This window comes from Dendrobates tinctorius, unplaced genomic scaffold (assembly GCF_039654945.1).
Source record: "Dendrobates tinctorius isolate UK_male_01 unplaced genomic scaffold, ASM3965494v1 ptg000028l, whole genome shotgun sequence".
Taxonomy (NCBI): domain Eukaryota; kingdom Metazoa; phylum Chordata; class Amphibia; order Anura; family Dendrobatidae; genus Dendrobates; species Dendrobates tinctorius.
In genome coordinates this window covers 2,943,561-2,967,316 of record NW_027361696.1, presented here as the reverse complement: position 1 = coordinate 2,967,316, position 23,756 = coordinate 2,943,561, and the positions used below count along the sequence as shown (strand labels likewise).

The 23,756-nt window shown below is 46.8% G+C and overlaps 1 protein-coding gene across 2 annotated transcripts in view; it reads left to right on the top strand.

The window, feature by feature from the left end:
- ETS1 (ETS proto-oncogene 1, transcription factor) overlaps window positions 1–23,756 on the top strand; it is a 178,799-nt gene that overhangs the window by 64,513 nt on the left and 90,530 nt on the right. For both annotated transcript variants that reach the window (XM_073569975.1, XM_073569973.1), the window contains one exon: window positions 4,688–4,811. In XM_073569975.1, the coding sequence (XP_073426076.1) occupies window positions 4,688–4,811 (124 nt within the window). The remainder of the gene's footprint in view (window positions 1–4,687; window positions 4,812–23,756) is intronic.

The following is a 23,756-nucleotide window of genomic DNA, read 5'->3' as shown; positions in this document are numbered from 1 at the left end:
AGAGGTCTTGGCTGGCGGGGTACCGGAGGTGATACCGGTGCTTGTGGACAGCAGAGCAGGAGTCAGTCTGGTGGATGCTCGCTTTGTCAGACTCATGGTCTGAGGTGTAGGACGCTAGCCCAGCCTATAAGCGTCCAGGCCTTAAACTCTGTTCCACTGAGCCAGGGGAGCTTGACCCAAGTCGTAGAGAGTATCCATCTGCGTATAGGACTTCATGAGGAGTCCTTGTCATGCTACGTCTTGGAGGGAATGCCAGTACCTATTGTTTTAGGCCTCCCTTGGCTGAAAAGACACAACCCGGTAATAGATTGGCGGGCGAGGGAAGTGGTCAGCTGGGGGAACTCGTGTGAGGGCTGCTGCCTAGGAACTACTGTCTCTGCTGTCTCTCTTCAGCGGACCCCTTCCTCTCCGGGGAGAGCAGCAGATGTGCTGCAGGAGAGTAGGGGCAGGGCTCAACCCTCGCCATTGGCCAACCCTGGGAGGCGCAGACCTCGTGGTGGAAGGGGTTGGAGGGTGGTGTACCCCTTGGTGAAGTGCGAGGGTGTGAGTGTGGTGACACAGGGGGAAGCCTCTGTTGTCAATCCCAGAAAGAGTTCTCCAAATGGTGACAAACGATCGAGTGGCAATAAACGTTCAGATCCGGGCCTGTGTGTGAACGAGCGTGTATGGGTGGCCACCAAAAAACATCCAGTGGAAGTGTGTTGTGGAGTGATACCCGCTCATACCAAACATACACATACACAACTCGTTCCCCAGGTCAGCGCTTCGGAGATGTGTGGTGCCTCCAGAAACGTTACCAATACCAGCGGGCTCGTTTGTCATCAACCTGACGTGCAGGTACTTGCTAGGGTGATCTCTAGGTCTGGGCGTCCCCGCAGTAGGTGGTTCCCTGATGAGGAGCGGTCTTGAGGATCCAGAAGCCCCTCATTAAGGGGAGGGTACTGTCATGATCCATGCTGGATCAGGACTGATAAAAAGCACAGGTAACCTTTTTTTCCTTAAGCTGTGCTTGAGTTTGGTTTTTGTCCCCAGTGGCCATTGGGATTATTGCACTGTGGTGTCTTTTGTTCTAAGTTTTCCCCCGGTGGTGGTGAGCATCATTGCACTCTGGTTTCTTTAGTTAAGTGCACATGATTATAATTGCCTGGCTCTGCTATAAAAGAGTCACAGGTGTTGCAATCAGTGTTGGTGATAGTGTTCATTTCAACCATCCTTGATGGAGGAAGGAGCTGGAGAGCGTTCCTTGCAGCACTGTCTTAGCCCTGGTGTGGAAGGAGTCAGAGGGGATTTCCTTGTCGCTCTGACAGAGCTTGGTGGCAGCTATTCAGGAGGAGAGCTGCATTCTGGTGGTGGACTCTGTTGCCAGGAGTAAGTGCAACAGAGTAAAGCTAAGTGGTGTTTCCCTGTTTGTGTTTTTCCTTAGTGTGTGTTGGTACAGCGGTGGGGCCGGTGCCTGCGCCGCCCAGCTCCCTAGCGGGGGATGGGTGTAGGGTGTGCTGGAGCGACAGGTTCCTGGTCGGCGCCCAGTGCGTTGCCGGCGTGGGAAACGGGAGCATTGGGGACACTGACTCGGGGGAGTGCAGGAGGTCTCCATGTCCCCTTTCCCTATCGCAGGGCCCACCGTTGTAACTGTTTCCCCTTTCCCCGTGTCTTGTTGTTTTAGTTACCGGCCTGCGGGCCGTGTCACACAGGACAGTATCAAGTGCCGCGTCTTGTTGTTTTAGTTATGGGCCTGCGGGTCGCTTCACACAGGATGGTTCATCATGACAGTTTGTTTGGGGTAGATCTTTAGAATAGGTATATATACGTTAGTCCTGCCCAAATCGTTAGGCGGAACCGGTTTCTCAGGCTTCAAAACCTATTTTCAGGCTTTTAGTCTAATCTGTCTTCAGGATTGTCAATTCCAAGCTAAAGCCCCTGTCACACATAGCGATCTCGCTAGTGAGATCGCTGCTGAGTCACAAGTTTTGTGATGCAACAGCGATCTCACCAGCGAGATCGCTGTGTGTGACAGCGATCAGCGACTGGTCCCCCTGCCGGGTATCGCTGATCGTCCTGGAATGGCCAGGACATTTTTTTGATTGCTGGTCTCCCGCTGGCTAGCACGCATCGCTGCGTGTGGCAGGCGGGAGACCAGCAATCAGCGAGTTGGCGCTGGTAACTAAGGTACATATTGGGTTTCTAAGCGGCGCGCAGCGCTTAGAAACCCGATGTGTACCTTAGTTACCAGCGCGCTGGTGCAGGGAGCTGGTAACCAAGGTACACATCGGGTTTCTAAGTGCACCAGCGCGCTGGTAACTAAGGCTGGTTTCACATTTGCGGTTTTTTTCGCGGTATTTTAGCGCTAAATAGCGCATGCGTTTTTTTCCCCTATACTTTGCATGGGATGCGCTTATGTGCGCATACACATGCGTTTGTACGCGTTTTACCGCGCATGCGTTTTTTTGCGGTATGCGCTCGGGAGCACAAAATGCAACCTGTTGCATTTTTTGAGCGTCCGACTTGCCTCAAAAAAACGCATGCGCGCGCAATGCATTTTTTTACAGCAAGACACCCATTATAAGTCTATGGTGAGCATATGTGCGCATTGGCATGCTTATGTATGCGTTTTTTTGCACATGCGTTTTTTTTTTACCATTAGTTTAGACAATGGAATTTAGGGGTTTGGGTTAGAGTTAGGGTTAGTTAAGGGGGTTTAGGGTTAGGGTTAGGGTTAGGGTCAGGGTCAGGGTTAGGGTTAGGATCAGGGTTAGGGTCAGGGTTAGGATCAGGGTATGGTTTGGTTAAGGGTTAGGGTTAGGGTCAGGGTTAGGGTTAGGATCAGGGTATGGTTTGGTTAAGGGTTAGGGTTAGGGTTAGGGTCAGGGTTAGGGTTAGGGTTAGGGTCAGGGTCAGGGTTAGGGTCAGGGTTAGGGTTAGGGTCAGGGTTAGGGTTAGGGTTAGGGTTAGGGTCAGGGTTAGGGTTAGGGTTAGGGTCAGGGTTAGGGTTAGGGTCAGGGTTAGGTTTAGGGTCAGGGTTAGGGTTAAGTATGGTTTGGTTAAGGGTTAGGGTCAGGGTTAGGGTTAGGGTCAGGGTTAGGGTTAGAGTCAGGGTTAGGGTTAGTAAAGTCATGGTTTGGGTTAGTGTGAGGGGCCACCTAATGTTGGAAAAAAACACAAACGCGGTAAAAACGCACTAAAAATGCATACAAACGCATAAAAACGCTGCGTTTTTTTCATGCATGCTCATAAAAATGCTTGAAAAAAACGCAGCAGTTGTATGCTTTTGTATGCGTTTTTTCAATGCGTTTTTTTACGGGAAAAACGCGCTGCAAAAAAAAGCAAGTGTGAAACTAGCCTTAGGTACACAGTGGGTAACTAAGCGACGTGCGTCGCTTGTTACCACCTGTCGCTGGTGCTGATCGCTGGTGAAGCTGCCTGTTTGGCAGCTCACCAGTGATCATGTAGCGACACCCAGTGATCCTGTCAAGGTCATATCTTTGTCGGGATCGCTGGTGCGTCGCTATGTGTGACGGGGCCCTAAGAACAAACAATGGGAAAACACTTGAAGAAGATAACGTAATTATCCCTTTAAAACACCTCCCATGGCTTTCTCAAAAAGATGTCACACTAGGTCTCCTTTACAAATATTACTGAGGGTACACTAAAACTTTGGCATGCCCTCCTAAGGAATATATGCCTTTCTAGAGCTCATAGACCTCTCACACCACTCTTATCTACTCCTTCCTGCAAATCAGGGTACCTTAGGTATCATTTCTCAGCTGGAGAGCTATGGAGGAGATTTGCATACATCATGTACCAAATGGAAGAAAGTTACTTTCATTTAACACTCTACAGGCTAGATTCCCATCCAAGAAATTACTATGGTTTGCATATTTTCAACTTTAACCCTTCTTGACTTCCCAGGGAGTAGATTGCTCGATCCAGTCTGCTTTTGGAGAAGTATTCTTGCAGAATTCTTCTCCTGACCATGCAATCTCCTTACTAAATAAGACGCTGAGCAGAGCGGGTAAAGAAGGGAAATTAGGATTCCAAGGAGCTTGGGAACAGGAATTGGGTATCTCCAGTGTCAGACTGAAGAGCATTGGGCCCACCAGAGGATTTGATTCTGAGGGTCCACCTTTCTCCCCCACTCAAGAGCCCCATAGCAGCTGCAAGGTTTGCACTATGAACTCTCCTGAAGGAGAAGGCAGGGCCCACCGGAGGATTCTCCAGTTCTCTGGTGGGCCAGTCCAACCCTGGGTATCTCTGTATCTTTCCTACCCTCCTCTTTCCGTCTCCCTTCTTCTTTATTTATAAGTACTATTGTGAGGGACCCCATCGGTTGTGTTTACTTCACAGCATAATCTGTTTATGTAAATGTTAATTCACTAATATTAAATCTTTGTTCTCATGTAACTCAAAACTTCTATAAAAAAAAGCTGTATGTGATTAATATGCCTTACTTATATCATTATACTAAGTTTTTTTTTTGGATTAAATTGTAAAAAAATGTTAATAGAACAGATTGAACACAACCATTCCAAATGATACAGTTTCTGCATTGGTTTTTGGTTGGGGTGGATATAAGTCGGTAGACACAGTTCTGAAAGTCAGCTGGTAAAACATGTGGTCCCGTAATGTGTCTTATAGCGTGGCCACTGAACAGAGCTGTTGCCTTTAATGACCCTTTTTTCTGTATTTTTAGAACTCCGACTTTCAGGATCCTTACGTTCCGTATGGATTTCCAGTGCATGAGAATCAGAATAAGTGGAGCCGTCCATTGTGGAAATATCTAGCAATCCAGGAGGTGCCGTGTCCAGATGTAGCAGGTCTGTGTCTCATATGTGTGGCTGGAGTAATACTGATAACAGAGAGCAGAAGATGCTCACTATGAAGCTGCTGGAGATTAGTCATCCTCTGACAACAGCTGCAGTGCTGGCACTTTGTGTTGTCATTGTACAATAGACAGACACTTCTTGAATGCAGCTCAGCTCCTGATGACCATCGCTGTGATATTCATGAAAAATTAATAACACTCTATCACAGCCCAGCCCCCTTAGGATATTAATGAATTATGTTGAAAGTATATAATCTCCGATCAAATGTTTTTCTTTATATTAGTTTTGTCCCTTTTTATAGGCGATCATCCATTATTATTTGCTATTATTTCATCCCCGATTTATTATAAAGAAATACTAAACGTTGAATCCTTTTCCCTATTTGGAGTCCTGGTCCCTAAGACAACACTGCCAGAGTACAGGAGCGTGAAGTGTTGTCATGGGGTGTCTGAAGATCTTTTTACAAGGTCCTTCCTCTTTAACCCTTTAGCCAAATAACTGCCTCGAATGATGGTTCTGTATGGCCACTATTAGTGGCATCACTTGTGGCATGTAAATGGCACAAGCCCAGATTTCCAGGGTGAGAGCTCAGCATTCATTAATATTGACGAGACACAGTTATAAACATATCATTAACAGCGCCATATATCCATCCTCTCTGGTACAGTGGATGAGACTTCATGTGATCACATGATGGGAGTTATTGTCTGTGCACTGACGTTGAGTTAATCGCAGCATTTGTGGCTGATGACTCAGTTCTCCCGCTATAAAAGCAGATTTCGGTTTTACTCATACTTCTACCTCTGCTGTGAGAGTGGCGAACTTGTCAGTGCCTACGATCTTTCCCTGCGACAAAAGCTGCAGGAATCAAAACTGCAAATACTTGTTGGCATCTTGCACAGCAAACCCCGTTTATATAATGTCCCTCTGACAACACTTGGGCGATGTTGACATGTTGAGTATAATTTCTGCATCCCTTGGCAGGAAAAGCGCAGCTGCAAAAACGCACATTTTTGGTGCATTTTTGCCCTGCGTTTTTTGACTAATTGTGAAAAATGGTGGTAAAAACGCACCGTGAATTGACGCTGCAGATTATTTTCTGCACCAAATCTGCAACTTGTGCACAAGCCCTTACGCGGCAGAGACCTGCAGAATAGTCAGAAGTCAGAATAGTTCTTCGGTCACATCTCGAAACCCGGCACTATGAGGTTTCTGTGCCCATTACTGTGCATGTGGGATCACTGACAAGGACCATGGAGAGTAATTGTCAGTTTCCAAGGACAACCTGCAGAATTCTGAGCACAGCTCTGGATGTTACCAAAGACAATATATTGGGCTGTAGAAGGGATATCTCATCTGCACACGACACTTTATCGGTCTTGTGTATGGGACATCAAACACTGATGTGTAATTTTCACAGTCATCATGCCACTCATGATAGACTGTGTGCAATAAAATGCTGCAGAATACACAGCATCCCACCGACCTGAGATCGTATTGTAGAGAGGGCAAGTCAGTTTAATGAAAGGTCCCGTCCGTGTAAAATCACCCTGTAACTATGGGGGGCCCCCGCAAGTCTTTGTGCTATATATATCAGTAACGATCTCTTAGCTTTTGTGTGGTGATCCTGTGGTACAGAGAAACTGTAGACTTTGTGGGTGTCTTCAAGACCATTTTTCTCATTAAATGCATGTATTTTTGGCGGGTTTGATACAACATTTTGCCTTCTGTATCTTCTGTGTATCGCTCTACATAACAGAATGCAAAATGAGTTATTATCAGAGAGCGAGGTGACTAATGGATTGCTGGTAACTCTTGTTTCGTTTGTCCTGAATCATATTCCACGCTGATTTATGACCCAATCACAAGTCGACTTTCAACTGCTGGTAAATCGACTTAGATTATTGCTGAGGAGAAGAGGAGTAAGGGTTACAGATCGCTGACCGATCACTGATACATCGAGGATGTAGAAGACAAACTCTGCAACATTTTATTTACAAACCATTGCAAAATTGATTTCAGACAAAAATAAATGCATGTAAAATAAAACAAAATCCCCTCAAAAGTGCCATTGCCATTAAACTGGTGCAGTTGCTCATCTTTATGATATCATATATCAGATTTACATGGCTGAAAACCTGAGACATTGACAGCGCTGAAGTGTATTGGTCCTGAGTGTTGGCTAATGATATCATTCAGGTGTACACAGTGTCGGACTGGGTGCCAAAGGCCCACCAGTAACTTGGACTTTGGGGGGGCCCTTGTTTCACCCGCATACAAATAGTACACTACCGTCGTTCACAAATTTACCTATATCTCTATATAATAATAAACTTTTTTCTGTACAGAGTGAATCAAGTGAATTATGCCAAGTACTGCCCATACAATGGAGTTGGGGGCCCAGATCTGCACTGGGGCCCGCTGGGGGGGATTTCCCTGCTACCCTGTGGGCCAGTCCGAGCCTGGGTGTACGATATATATAATTTTATATGTTTTTAGGTGCAGTAGAAGCTCTGGGACACTCAGAGGTAGGACACTCAGCAATCAGAGGTAGGACACTCTGCTCATCCTCTATGTAAGAGGCCTCCACTGATCGGCAGCGAGAGCCCACCCTGGGCCGTAGCACGCACATAGTATTTAGTCATAGACTGACACACAGGACACGGGGCTGGTCACACTCATTCATACGCTTCACACTCATTCATAGTCATTCATTCAGGCTCCTGCCAAATACTCGGAATTTTCTCCTTTCCTTTTATCCTATTTATAACTCGGCCAATTCCTTTCCTGACTTTTCCAGATCTCCGCTCTCTTCCTTTAGGCGCAGTGGGAAATATGTAAATTATTTTATTCCCAGCATCTCTTGGCACTGGAGGGTCTGAGCCTCCTAAATACTTTACTCCTGGTCGCACACTACCAACATCTGCACAGAGGGCTTCAATCTCCACTCTCCAATGATCCTGAAACTACTACTTCCAGCACGCCTTGACAGCCGCAATCTACAAGGGTTCTTCCAGGGTCGTAGATCTACTAATCCCATAATGGCCTAATAAGCTTTTTCCTCTTTTGTGAACTTATTTATTAGTTTATATGGATGTTTCTCTTTTTTGTCTATCTATGTATGAAAGTTCAGATTCCATAGGAAAATTCATTAAAGGTTCCCACATTTTCAACATTACATTGTAAAGAATAAGAAAGCTGGGTACCCAGCCCCCATCATGTGAAAGCAGACTTGGCTCATGTATATAGTGACATCTGCAGGAGCAGGAATGACGACCATACTGGTTGTCACTCAGAAACTGATATACCCGGGCCTACATTTGTATTTGTTAGTGAATTAGCATTTTCTGATTTTCTGTCAGCGTCCAGATTTCTATTGCTTTGGCGGAGTATTGAGATTTTCGCTAGGACCTGCAGATCTACGTCAGTCGTTCTACACTTGATGGTTTTACGCCAGGGACTCATTGAAGCAATGGGAAATGAGCTGCTCCACAAATCAATATTTGCTGCTATATACCAGCAGACTGAGCTCATGAAGAGTCCTGGACTCTTGTGGTTAACTCTCGGAGGGCAATCTTCAGGAATGGCTGCAGGGAGTGTGCGGATAGTGAGCTTCCAGGGTCTAAAGGAGTTAACATGACGGAGTAGACAATTCCTTGTAGATTCCCATCCAGCTGCACATGACTTCACAAGACACACATCTCCATCTCTGAGACTCTCCATTCTTCTCCTTCTTTTTGGTGTAATGTCCAGCCCCCTCACTTCTGCCTGCTGCATTTTACGCCGTGGCTCCCGGCCCTGACATGAATGGGGCCGTTCTGTTCGCTCATTAACACTGGTTATGAATCATTTTGGCTCTGGGTATAGAAGGGCCTGGGGCAACTGGAAGTGGGTCATCTCTGGCTTCATACACTCAGGCTTTGTGTCCCATTCATGACTTACAGCTTCATCTTTACTACGGTAAAATGCAAAATACCAAGAAAACAGGGTGAACACTTTTGGGTCTGGTTGAGGAGCAGGAGGAAAAGTTACAGGAGAAGAACTGGAAAAAAAAAACCAAAACATTATATAATGTATAGACCAACACTAGGGAATTACAGCCAGGTAATTGTAGGAGCTGCTGGGAGTGATCCACCATAATGCTGAGTGACCCTACGGTTACGGAGGCCATAGATACGAAGCAGCAGAGGGATGAGCGGTCATTGAACCGACAGATATCTGCCTGGACTCCCTCACTAATATGGACTGTCACCACGTATAATGCTGCTTATCCTGGAGACTGAGGGTGCATTCAGCCCGGCAGGTTTGATATCTACAACAAGCCGAGATTGTCTAAATACGGCAGATTTATCATAGTGGTTTAGGCTGGATGATTTGGCAGATTTTTCACTGTCCAGTCAACACCACAAAAGTGGACACAAAACTTGTCGGGAATGTAAAGAAATGATCTAAAGCACATAATGTGGTGCACTTTAGGCCATAATTTTGATGTATGTAGCTTAATAAATCAGCCCCACTGATGGGTAACACAACAGTTCTGTACCCATGTTGTCTACATATTGTCTGTCCCCTGTCTCTAACATCACGTGTTCTTTCTGTCTGAAACTGAATCTCTCCAAAACTGAACTTCTTGTGTTTCCTCCCTCCACTATCCCTACCTATACCTTGTACTGCAGTTTCCTTGGGTGGGGTCAACCATAACTTCCCAGCAGCACACTTACTGTCTCGGGGACTTATTTGACACAGAAATTTACTTTATCCCTGCAACCAATCACTCACTCATGTCACCAGCAACTTAAAAACATCTTCAGAATCCAACCTTTTTCACCTTTTGAAAATGTAAAAACTTTTACTCTCACTCTTATTTATTCTTGTCTGGTCCATTGCAACTCTTTACTGATAGGTTTCCCTCTAACCAATCTTTATCCTCTTCAATACATCCTGAATGCAGCACCAAAGGTCATATTTCCATCCAGCTGCTTCAATGAATCCTCCACCTTATGCCAGCCATTGCAGTGGTTACCCATCCGCTACAGAGTACATTGTAGACTCTTTGCTCTCACCCATAAAGTTCTCCATACTGCTGCACCACCCTGCATCTCTTCTTTAACTCTTTATACCACCTGTCTTCTCCACAGTGCTGCATCACCCAACATTTCCTCCTCATCTCTGTAAACCACCTACCTGTATCCTCCACAGTGCTGCACCCCCTGCATCTTTTCCTCATCTCTGTCTACCACTTTACCTGTCTTCTCCACAGTGCTTCACTGCCCTACATCTCTTCCTCATCTCTGTCTACTACCTACCTGTCTTCTCCACAGTGCTGTACCGCCCTGCATCTCCTCCTCATCTCTGTCTACCACCTACCTGTCTTCTCCACAGTGCTGCATCACCCTACATCTCCTCCTCATCTCTGTCTACCACCTACCTGTATTCTCCACAGTGCTGCACCCCCTGCATCTTCTCATCTCTGTCTACCACCTACCTGTGTTCTCCACAGTGCTGCACTGCCCTACATCTCCTTCTCATCTGTCTACCACCTACCCATCCTCTTCACTGTGCTACACCATCCTGCATCTATTCCTCATCTCTGTGTAACACCTACCAGTCCTCTCCACAGTGCTGCACCATCCTACATCTCCTCATCAGTCTACCACCTACTAGTACTTCCCACAATGCTGCACCATCCTACATCTCCTCCACATCTCTGTCTACCATGCTCTCCACAGTTCTGCACCATCCTACATCTCCTCCTAATCACAGTCTACCACCTACCTGTCCTCTCCACAGTGTTGCACCGTACTGCATCTCCTCCTCATCTTTGTCTACTACCTACCCATCCTCTTCACAGTGCTACACCGTCCTGCAGCTATTCATCATCTCTGTGTAACACCGAGCAGTCCTCTCCACAGTGCTGCAGCATCCTACATCTCCTCCTCATTTCTGTCTACCACCTACCTGTATTCTCCACAGTGCTGCACCCCTGCATCTTCTCTTTATCTCTGTCTACCACCTATCTGTCTTCTCCACAGTGCTGCACCTCCTGCATTTTCTCCTCATCTCTGTCTACCACCTACCTGTCTGAGCACCACCCTGCATCTCCTCCTCATCTATGTCTACTACCTACCCATCCTCTTCACAGTGCTACACCATCCTGCATCTATTCCTCATCTCTGTGCAACACCTACCAGTCCTCTCCATAGTGCTGCACCGTTCTACATCTCCTCATCTCTGTCAACCACCTACCTGTTTTCTCTACAGTGCTGCACCACCCTACATCTCCTCCTCATCTGTCTATCACCTACCCATCCTCTTAACAATGATGCACTGTCCTGCATCTCTTCCTCATCTTTGTGTACCACCTACCAGTCCTCTCCACAGTGCTGCACCGTTCTACATCTCCTCCTTATCTGTCTACCAACTACCCATCCTCTTCACAGTGCTACACGGTCCTGCATCTATTTATCATCTCTGTGTAACACCTACCAGTCCTCTCCACAGTGCTGCACCATCCTACATCTCCTCCTCATCTGTCTACCACCTACCAGTACTGTCCACAGTGCTGCAGCATCCTACACCTCCTCCTCATCTCTGTCTTACCTCCTCTCCACAGTGCTGCACCATCCTACATCTCCTTCTAATCACAGTCTACCACTTACCTGTCCTCCCCACAGTGTTGCACCATACTGCTTCTCATCCTCATCTTTGTTTACCACCTACCTGGCCTATTCACAATGCTGCACCATCCTGCATCTCTTCCTCATCTCTGAGTACCACCTACCAGTCCTCTCCACAGTGCTGCACCGTTCTACATCTCCTCATCTCTGCCTGCCACCTATCAGTACTCTCCACAGTGCTGCACCCTCCTATATCTCCTCCTCATCTCTGTCTACCAACTACCAGTCCTTTCCACAGTGCTACACCATCCTACATCTCCTCATCTCTGTCTACCAACTACCATTACTCTCCACAGTGCTGCACCATCCTACATCTCCTCCTCATCAGTCTACCACCTACTCGTCCTCTCCACAGTGCTGCACCATCCTACATCTCCTCCTCATCTTCTCTGTCTACCACCTACCTAACGTCTCCACAGTTCTGCACTACCCTACATCTCCTCATCTCTGTCTACCACCTACCCATCCTGTCCACAGTGCTGCACCATCCTCCATCTCCTCTTCATCTCTGTCTACCACCTACCCGTCCTCTCCACCGTGAAGTCCCCAACGCATATATTTGAACTTGCTTTCTCAAGGGGAAGTCTGTCTACCTCCTACCCGTGCTCTCCACTGTGCTGCACTGTACTACATCTCCTCCTAATCTCTGTCTACCATCTACCCATCCTCGACATAGTGCTGCACCGACCTACATCTCCTCAACTCTACCACCCTACCCATATTTTCCACAGTGTTGCACTGCCCTACATCTCCTCATCTGTCTATCACCCTACCTGTCCTCTCTGTTCTGCAACTGATCTAAGAGTAGCATCCTCTAAAATGCGAACCTCGCACCTCCATCTCCAATACTTCCCTTGTGCTGCATCAACTTTCTGGAATACACTACATTGGAAGATCCGATTAATTTCTAGCCTGCACATTTTTAAGCGTGCTTCAAAACCATATCTCTTTAGATTGGCCGAACACCTCAGCTCACTAATCTAGCTCTTCCTTGTTTCTCCTTCTAATATTTTCTCAGACTCTGCGCTCTCCTTTTCTTCTGTCTCCACATCCTCCATACACCCAGTAACTCCCGGTAAGTACATTTGACAAATCCTGGCTGATGATGAATCGTGCAGCTTTATATGAAAAGCCCTATTTATTTCAATGATGGCCGCACCGTACATGACGAGCTCTTGTTACCTTTTGTGTCCCCCTATTTCCTCATAGATTGTAGCAGGACCCTCTGTCTTCCTGTAACTGGTGATGTGTGTTACTCTGTGATGTCTTTATTGTCCGTACATGTCCTCGCTTATTGTTTATAGAAATAAAATTATTCTGATGTAGTTGTCATCACATCCGCTTTCCACACCGCGATGTGGGACCGACAAGCATAATCTTCATGCCGGCGTGCTACCCAGGCCAATTATTCAGAATGCATGTTTCCCCAATTATTGGCCTTTGTAAATGTGCCTGAAGAGTTGGGTTACCAGCAGATCCCATGATATGACTAAAATCTTGGTTTGCAATCAGTTGCTTTGGAGCTGAATGTGCCAATGCGGATAGTAGGATGCCAGTGCGTCAACCTGCCCAATAAATATCTGTGATCTAATTACCGTATTTCTTTACATTTTGCCTCCATTTTTATATGTAATTAAATGCTTCTCCCAACTAAAGCTGTAGTTTAAAAGGTTTTTTTCTCTGTGTAGTACAGCTCAGGTGACCACGCAGCTTGTAACCAAACCCTGCGAGCAGCAGCAGAGAAGCAGCACTGGAGCCGCGGAGGAAGAGTATTTTCAGCATTTACAAGCCTCTCGGTAGCATAAAGTTGGGTAAACCCCTATCAATGTGCTGGTAAGGTCGAAAGAGCAGGAGCCAGGTACGAACTGGGGATGAAATTCAGCCCTGACATTTGAAATCACACAGGTTCATGTTGTCCCCATCCCCAAGAACCAGATGGAATATATTACTGACATTACCCTGGATGGAGGAAAGAAAGATTTACTACATGACCAATATTTCTAATGATACCCATGGCCTGCTGGGGTAAGTGAAGGAGTCAGCAACTCCATCGCTCCATCACATCTCTTAACAGCATGGGTATCTTGAGAACACCGATTCTGTTAACAACATAGCAGACAAGGCAGCTCACAACCAGACAGGCCCTTCTGGCTTTTGCCAGAATTGCCAGATGGCCAGTCCGGCCCCTGTCAGGAGTCCTCTGATCTATAGTCAGCCTGCTGTGTATACATACCAGTGGGGCCTGATAGGAGCTTCTGCTTCTAGCCACATGCAATGCTACCAGCATGCTGTGCTGATAACTAGTGCCGAATTATCAGATATTCTTGACTATTGGCTTCTGGAGTGACAGATTTCTACATATATAAGGTGCTGATTGCTTTCCATTGCCACCTGCTTATTGTCTATGCTTGGTCATATGTTTTCAATGTATAGTGTCTGGAGCTGCTGTGTAGCCTGTGCATTGTCGGTGCGCGTTCTCCGCGTCCAGCTGCAGTTACATGTCATTTCTTAGGTATTTTCCTGCTCGTTCTGAGCTGATTGAGAATTGTAAACCTCTGCAGGATCATTTTATGTGCAGCGCCTTCTCTGCGACCTTTTCGGTGCTGGTGGAGTAAATAAATGTGGAAAGATCTTTCTCCACCCCTGTTTCTTTCTTGCTGACTTTCCCAGCCATTGGGATGACACTACACGCAGCTCATTCATTTTTAACTGGAGCCCCTTCTCCAGATGTGCCGTGTTTAGAAGTGACGCAGGCTCCAGGCTCCATTAAAGTCTTCATCTGGGAGCAGCGCAGCTGTGAAGAGAATAGGAGTGGGGAATGCTGGTGGGAAAGAGAAGCGATGTGAAGGAGTAGGGGGAAAAATAACACGTATGTGCGTGAAGGGCTGAAAATATGGGACATGCTCCGGACTCCATTGGATGGGGACATAGACGAGCAGACCTGGAGACCATGACACATTTAGAGTCAGGTCACCTGCATATTATGGGGAAGTCAAGTGAACCTTTGGGAGGTTGAAAATGAATTTTAAAGCTAAAATCTGTCACTTTTATGCTTTACCCAGTATATGACACCTGTGACACAAAAGAGCAACCACATAGATGGCTGTCAGTTTTGTAGACACCTATCCGAAACATGATCAATGATATAGCAGGTCGATAGAGACTCATTACAGTTTTAAATCTACTCATGTAAAAAGAACCACACTGATCATTGTGGCTGTGAATCCAGCTCTAAAGTGAGATAAAGCACTTGCTAAAAACAGAAGCAGCATGGAGGACATTATACTGCAGTATTTAGCAGTGTAGCTGTGAACCTAGCACTGGGGTAGGATAAAACACTAGCGAGAACTTGTAGTACTATCTGTGTCTGTTTCTCTTTCTCATTCTTCTCGCTCTTGCTCTTCGACTACAATGCATAGCTGTAATCTGATTCCTCAGTCTGTTTTGCCCTGAGCAGGACAGATTTTTAGCTATATTTCAGAGACAATGATTAGTTTATTTGGTGGAGGGGGGGAGAAGTGGCTCATAAGTGGAGAAAGCAGCAGAAACCTCTGATACGCTATATTACAAACTTTCTTAGGTTTGCTTTTGATTTATACAGTTTGACAAAACAATAGTGATCCTTTATCTACATATTTGGAAACATAATGCTGGACTTTCTGTGCTTATGGATGTCTATGCGCAATGGTGATGGGTCTGGGCGTAAAAAGAAGCGGCGTCCATCTATTGTCTCCCACCTCCCCAAAAATAAACAGCTTAAAATAAAGGGAAAAACATGGCAGGCAGTTCTAAACATTCAGGCCATTGGGGGTCTGGAGGTTATGGGAAAGGAGGAAGCCCTCCCTGTAATCAGCCCAGCACACACTTCCCCTGCTGAAACAAGCCAGAGAGCCTGTGCTGCCACCGCTTCCCCCAGCATTAACTCTTCAGGTGCTGGGAGTCGCTGTCCAGATGTCATCTGTTGTGTTACGGTTCTTCCCATTATGAGATAATCAAGAGGAATGTGACTAGGGCTTGTGAAGACACCGGAGGTCCACCGATTTCTTAAATTGTCATACAACACCTCAGTGACTGCAACAGAACGATCCTTGTATGAATATTAAAGATTTTCAGATACTCAGACCCCATCCTGAGATCCCAGTTCCCACCTTGTTCTATGGAAATATGTGGGCGCTCTACAAACACGGTAATGATAATAAGCCAGGATTGTGGGTTCAGCTGCTTCTTCATACAACTGTGTTTTATCAGCTGTGACCCCAGATCAGCCGGACCCTGGGATTCTGAGGCCTGTCCTGGAGGCTACTGCTACATACAGCTATACCATGCCCAGATTGTAACAGCAGAGACTAGAGATCCATGTGAATCTAGGGATGACATTCAGCAACACCGAGGATTAAAGGAGAGGTATGCTGACCTTGAGGAATGTCACAATCTGAAAGTTACATTATATAAGGTCTAGGATGGCCAAGCAGCACAGAGTATTTCAGGAAACATCTTGGTGCTTCTTATAGGAAGTCAGACTTCGGTTGGGTGTACACTTGTCGACTTGCATCGTTAAGGCTGCGTGCATATGATCAGTAATACTGGCGCTCTGGATGCACCATATTTTTGCTGCGTTCTACAGTACAAGCACAGTGGATAAGATTATTAGGATTCTCATGTCCACGGTGCTTCTTTTTTACACTGGGTAAACTCACCTGCGGTGGGTTTTTTCAAGCCACACCATGTCAAATTCTCTTGTGGGAACGCTCAGGCTTGTTTAGATGTTCTTTTGCACACTTCTGACACTGAATTTTATGGTGAGGACGCAGGAGCGGTTTTCTTCTGATGACTCTACATGAAGGCTATATTTGTGCAGGTGTCTCTAAACAGTAGAACAATGTGGCACAACTACACAGTCTGCTAAGCTAAATCTTTCTGAAGGTCTTTTGTAGTCAAGCGGGAGTTCTGATTTACCTCTCTAGCAATCCTACAAGCAGCTCTCACTGAAATTTTGCTTGGTCTTCTAGACCTTATCTTGACCTCCATTGTTCCTGGTAAATGCCATATCTCAATTACATATTGAACTGAGGAAAAGGCAACTTGAAAATGCTTTGCACTCTTATAGCCTTCTCATACTTTGTGGGCCTCCGTTATTTTTATTTTCTGAGTGCTAGGCCGCTGCTTAGAAGAACCGATGTCTGCTGTTTTTTTGGCACAAGGTTAGAGGAGGCTGGGTTTTTATAAAGTTGGGAAATCTGCATCACCTGGCAACGATGATCGTGAACAAGCCATAACTCTTACAGGTTAATTAAGGAATGAAGCATTGGCCAAAGTTATCTGAGCACACAAATCTCCAAGCGTGCCCAAACATTTGGCATCGGCCCATTTTCCTTTTTGCACTTTTTAAAATGTAAAAAATGACAATATATTTTCCTAAAATACAAAGGAAATGTGTCATCTTTTATTTTAGGCCTTTTAGATATCATTTCATCGTCAACTTGCTTAACTGTTCACAATAACAGTAAATTTGACCAGGGGCGCACAAACTTTTACATGCCTATCTATCTATTAATTTATCTATTGTCTATTACCTATTACCTAGCCATCCATTAATCTAGTAATCTATTATCTATCTATTATCTATAAAGAAGAAAAAAGGAAGGCAGCACTCCATAAGTATTTCTGGTGAAAAAGTGGAAACGTTGCCACGTCATGTGAATAAAATCCACTTTTTCACCTGAAATACTTAAGGAGTGCTGCCTGCCTTTTTTCTTCTTTATAGACCTTTGACAAGTGTAGGGTGATCTGCTGGGAGGCCTGAGCACCCGCTGCTGTTGAATTTTTTTTTTTAATATATGTATTATCTATCTACTGTGAAAAAGACTTGGGTATACTAATAGATCACAGACTGAATATGAGTCAACAGTGTGATGCAGCAGCAAAAAAAGCAAATGCAATTCTAGGATGTATTAACAGAAGCATACAGTCTAGCTCACGTGAAGTCATTATTTCCCTCTACTCCTCTTTGGTCAGACCTCATCTGGAATATTGTGTCCAGTTTTGGGCACCACCTTTTAAAAAAGACATCAACAAACTGGAGCAAGTTCAGAAAAGAGCAACCAGAATGGTGACCGGTCTGCAAACCCTGTCTTATGAGGAAAGGTTGCAGGATTTGGGATTGTTTAGTTTGCAAAAGAGAAGACTGAGAGGAGACTTAATAGCTGTCTACAAATATCTAAAGGGCTGTCACATTGTAGAAGGATCAACTTTATTCTCATTTGCACAAGGAAAGACTAGAAGCAATGGGATGAAACTGAATGGGAGGAGACACAGATTAGATATTAGAAAAAACTTTTTGACAGTTAGAGTGATCAATGAGTGGAACAAGCTGCCACGAGAAGTGGTGAGTTCTCCTTCAATGGATGTCTTCAAACAGAGGCTGGACAGACATCTGACTGGGATGATTTAGCGAACCCTGCTTTGAGCAGGGGGTTGGACCAGATGGCCCAGGAGGTCCCTTCCAACTCTACGATTCTATGATTCTATACTCCATATCTATCGATCTATGGTATATCCTTGTAAATATAATGTAACGTACCAAGAGAGACAAAAACACGAGGCAAACTGCTGATGAGTAGAGGTGCGGGGATTCATGCGGAAATTCAGCTGCATGAAGGCCTGAACAAACCCTGATTGCTGGAACGTACCCTAAATGACTGCCGCTTGCCTGGATGTTTGTTAGTCGGCGGGTATTTCACAGCCTGTTCACATAGGCCAACATGCGTACAAAACGATTGGTAGTAGATCACTCCAAGCAGACGGGCGATACTGACTGCAGGATCATACTGAAGGTGCATGTGATGTGGACCTTACTGGGGCCAGTGCACACACAGAACGCGGCTGTATGATGGGTCGCCCTCCCAGGGCCGTGGGGTACTCGGTACCGGGCCGGTGTCGGCGGGATGTGTCACAGAAGCAGTGACCCGGTCCGTGGCCCTGGACGCTCAATTAATGGGAGGGGGTTTGAATGGTGGAATGTAGTTAATGGAATAGTTCGTGACGCCACCTGTGGTGTTCGGCAAGTGAGATGTTAAGCCGACGCTGCTTGCAGCTCCTCTGGGGCTCGGGGTGTGTTGCAGCCAAGATGGTGAAGCTCCCCACAGGTGAAGCTATAGCCCCAGGGCAGTGTAGATGTGGAGTTAGAGGAGAGGCACAAGCGGTGTGGAAGTTGGTACCCAGATGTAGCAGTGCTGGGTGTGTTGACGCAAGAATCAATGGAGGACACCAGGGCTTGTAGTTCCAAAGCTTTACTCACAGTCTGTAGTACACACAGGTGCCTGCCTCCGTACTGTGTCCTCCGGGTCAGAGGCTCAATCAACTTCCAGGTCAGATGGAATGCTCCCTTCCAACGCTCCGCCAACATGTACCTTTCTTAACGTCTCCTCTTATAGCGCCTTTAAGTGTGAAGATCTCCTAGTACTGAGTTACACTGGAGTGCCTCCTGACAGATGTTCCCAAGAACTCTACTTGTACGACACACAGCTGAAGCCTGCTTCGGGGACTCCTCACTCCTGAGTCCCAGCTCACTATCCAAGTTGCTGTTGTGCCCCCAAGTCTTAGATGGGAGTAGTGCATTTACAGCCCACTACTCCACCGGTGTCTGCTGCAGGACCATTAGCATCCATACAACCTCGGGGACCAGGCCCCGGCCTTGCGCTTAGAACTTCTAGGCAGGGTTCTCTCCTAACCCACGTCCTCTGTTCCCTTTTACTCCTTCGTTCCGTACTAATCTCTCTCTCTTATGGAAGATCAGGTTTCAGTTCAATGTCTTTCTCCTTCTTTCCTTTCCAGTGCCAGCAGACCCAGGTCACTGAGGTCTGCTGCAGCACCTCCTTCCTCCATCCCTCTCTCAGGGATCTTCTTTCCTTACTCCTCTCTGAGTGGCTTCCTCTCCCAGACTGACCTATAATCCTAAACATTCCCGCTCTTTTATATATTTGTGGCGCCCCTGAGGCGCAGTCGCCACAGAGGTACTGCACCTTATCCTAAGGTGCAGTGCCCCACGGCCTAGTTAAGTTGGGAGCTCCTTTCCACACTCCAACACTCGCATCCCACACAACAGGGTAGTTCTGCACAACCACATAGAGGTCTCTCTCTCCACCTAGACATTAGGAGTGCATTGGTGGTTCCCTGCATGGAACACTGGATGTGCTGGGAGGTGGGTGGAGTTGAGATCCATATAAAAGGTTGGGAAGGTTTAGAATTACAGGTCAGTCTGGCGGGAGGTCAGGCGAGAGAAGGACAGTCAGTCAGGAGAGTCTGAGGACGGGTCCGAGAGAAGGAGTGCTGCAGCTGCCTCAGTGATCTGAGCCAGCTGGCACGGGGAAGGAACAAGAGAGAGAAAGACGTAGAACTGCAACCTAAGCTTCCATAGGAAAGAGAGACAAGTACGGAACGAAGGAGTAGAGAGAACAGAGAGGAGTTGTGGGTTGGAAGAGGAACCCTGCCTATAGGTTCTCAGCGTAAGGCCGGGGCCCGGTCCCCGAGGTTGTATGGACACTTATGGTTCTGCAGCAGACACCGGTGGAGTAGTTGGCTGTAAATGCACTACTCCCATCTAAGACTTGGGGCACAACAGCAACTGAATAGAGAGCCAGGACTCCAGAGAACGGGGTCCCCGACAGAGGCTACAGCTGTCTGCCATAAGAGTAGAATTGCTAGGAACATCTGACAGGAGGAACTCCAGAGTACCACGGTACTGGAGAGCTTCACACTAAAAGGCGCATTGGCGGAGTCGTTCATGATAGGTACATATTGGCGGAGTGTTGGAGAGCAGAGCCCTGACTTGCCCGGGAGGTTGGCTGAGTCTCTGCCCCGGAGGATACAGCATGGAAGCGGGCACCAGTGTGTACCACGAACTGTGAGTAACGCGTTGAAACTGCAAGCCCTGGTGTCCTCCATTCATTTGCGCACTAACATCTTCAGCACCGCTACACCTGGGTACCAATCCCCTCACCGCTTGTGCCTCTCCTCTAATCTTACATCCACACTGCCCTGGGACTACAGCTCCACCTGTGGGGAGCTACACCATCTTTTCTGCACCATCTCATCAGTCCCAGTGGATCTGCATGCAGCATTGGCTTAACATCTTACTTGCCAAACACAAAAGGTGGCGTCACGAACTGTTCACATAAACTATATCACAAACCACCATAGATTTGGGCGCCCTGGGCCACGGACCGGGTCACCGCTGCTGTGACACCTTTCCCCCTGACACCAGCCCGGTACCGAGTACCCCATGGCCCTGGGAGGGCGACCCATATTCTCAACTCCACCCGCCTCCCAGCACATTTCGTGTTCCAAGCAGGGAGCCACCAAAGGTGCTCTGCTGCACTCCAAGCAGGGAGCCGCAATGTGGCTTTGCTGAACTACTCTGTTGTGTGGGGTGCGAGTGTTGGAGCGTGGTAAGGAGCCTCCAACTTACTTGGATGGTGGGGCACCACACCTCAGGAGGAGGTGCAGTACCTCTGTGGCGACTGAGCCTCAGGGGCACCACAATGACAACTCAGCCAATGCCCACGTGTGTTGTGTATTGTGCTATATGTCCACCAGCATATATGGTTCCGTCCAGCCGTCATCACCTCCAGCCTCTTCTGATTGATGCAATCCTGGATCTTTATGTGTCTGTTCCTAATATTCTGCAGAATGACAAGATCTGATCGCACCATTCATAAAAGGTACAGTGTAAGGACCAGCTGTGTGCACTCCACTCACACATCAGCCTGCCAAAGCCGGCTCTGCTATTACACACAACCTAATCCTCCAACATAACCCCTTCACTGCCAGGACAGCGGCACTGCGGGGAATAACATTACACCTGAAGAAATCAGAACCTGGAAAATTTGGCCTGATGCCACGAGGTCCAGTGCCTGAGACCATGAAATGCAAAGGTGGACAAGAACGTGACAAATCTCCCCGATCAGATTCAGGTTGCTATTTTTTTTTGTTTGCATTTAGAAAGATCATTAGAAAAAGGATGAACACAAATAGATATTTCTCATATACCAGGAAACAGCCTGTGTATGATGGACATTATTGTCGACAGGAGCTTACAATCTAGTCCTCTTGTATTATACACAGCGTAACAACCCCATCATCCCTGACCCCAGGACCTTACACTGTGTATGATATAGGAGGACTAGATTGCATCACCCCCATCATCCCTGACCCCAGGACCTTACACTGTGTATGATATAGGAGGACTAGATTGCATCACCCCCATCATCCCTGACCCCAGGACCTTACAATCTAGTCCTTACATATCATACACAGTATCACTCGCATCATCCCTGACCCCAGGATCTTACAATCTAGTCCTTCCATATCATACACAGTATCACTCCCATCATCCCTGACCCCAGGACCTTACAATCTAGTCCTTCCATATCATACACAGTATCACTCCCATCATCCCTGACCGCAGGACCTTACAATCTAGTCCTTCCATATCATACACAGTATCACTCCCATCATCCCTGACCCCAGGACCTTACAATCTAGTCCTTCCATATCATACACAGTACCATTCCCATCATCCCTGACCGCAGGACCTTACAATCTAGTCCTTCCATATCATACACAGTATCACTCCCATCATCCCTGACCCCAGGAGCCATTTCTTTCTGATTTATCAGACTGTATTTATAGTAGAGAAGGAAACCCACATGAACACAGCGAGAACATACAAACTGTTTGAAGATGTGGCCCCTGGTGTGGCCCTCAGGACACCTGTGTAACCCTGTCGCCCTGCAGCCCACATAGCGTGCAGTGAGGTAACATCCTCTACTAGCTAACATTACATAGAATCTGACATCCCATGGGCCAGGATCTCTATAGTCATTGAAGCTCTATAGAGGGATGCACAACTCCTAGGGGTCACATGTGGCCCTCAGTCATTCTGTGAGACTCTCATCCATCAGGACCCTTACAAATACTGTTGTAAAATCCTGACCAAATACTGAACGTGTGAATGTGGCCAAAGTCCCCATGTCCTGGAACAGAAGAAAGCAGCGGGCGTCAGCCACAGCAGGTACGGCTGAGATGTATGGACTGGCATTTAAGTAGGTTTGTTGGCCTGACACGTGGCCAGTATGGCGGAGCACCTATCTTCATTGTACGGAACCCCTTAACCCTCTGAAGTATGAGCGTGATCATGTCGGGGGACCGCAGCGTCCTCCATCTTTCGGCTTGGCCGTCTCCGCACTCATTAAGATGTGTTTATAAACCAAGAGATATTTTTAGTTTCCGGCTCACGGTCGCTAGGGCAGATTCCTCTTTGGAACAAGGCTTGAGGGGGGAGCTGGGAAAGGGGTTATATAAACTGTGGGAAATGTGTGCTTGACCCACGGGGGTTTAACCCTTTTAACCCCAGCAGGGTACTGTCAGGCCCAGATTTATGGCAATCATAATCTTCTACTAAAAATCTGCTGCTTGAAGGCTATGAATACAAGAAATTATCAAGGGCGGAATGTTGACCAGCTATTTTTTTTTTTTTATTTCTGACATTTATTTTCTAATTTTGCACGTTCCCTAAGAAGTACACATAAGGTGTAAAGTCATAGTTGTGATTCCACAACACCCATTGGACGCACTATTGCTTCCTGTACAAAACTAAATAGAAATAATTACCTGGCAAGTGAAAGCTACATAATAGATGTAGAGACAGTCATCATCTTCTGTGTTAAGGCCCCTTTACATTTAGCGATGCACCAGCGATCCCAACAACGATACGACCCGGTCAGGATCGCTGGTGCATCGCTAAATGGTCGCTAGTGCGCTGCCACACAGGCAGATCTCACAGCGATGCAGCAGCAATACAGCGGTCGATACTTACCTTTCAGACGCGGCGACCCTGACGTCCTCCCGTCCGCCTCCACGCGTCGCTCGTCGGAGCCAGCAGGAAGCGCCCGAAGAGAAATGGAGTTGCGAGATCTCGCGCAATCAGCGACAGACAGAGGGGGAGCCGGTCGGCGGTATCACACATAGCGATATCGCTGCTGCGTCACCAAATCGGTGATGCTTTAGCGATATTGCTAGCAATATCACTATGTGTAAAACCCCCTTTAGTCTGTGTGACAAGAGTCACTAAATAAAAGATGTGATATAGATCTTGAGATACTTCTAGTATTATACTCCAGAGCTGTACTCAATATTCTGCTGGTGCAGTCGCTGTGTACATACATTACAGTACTGATCCTGAGTTACATCCTGTATTATA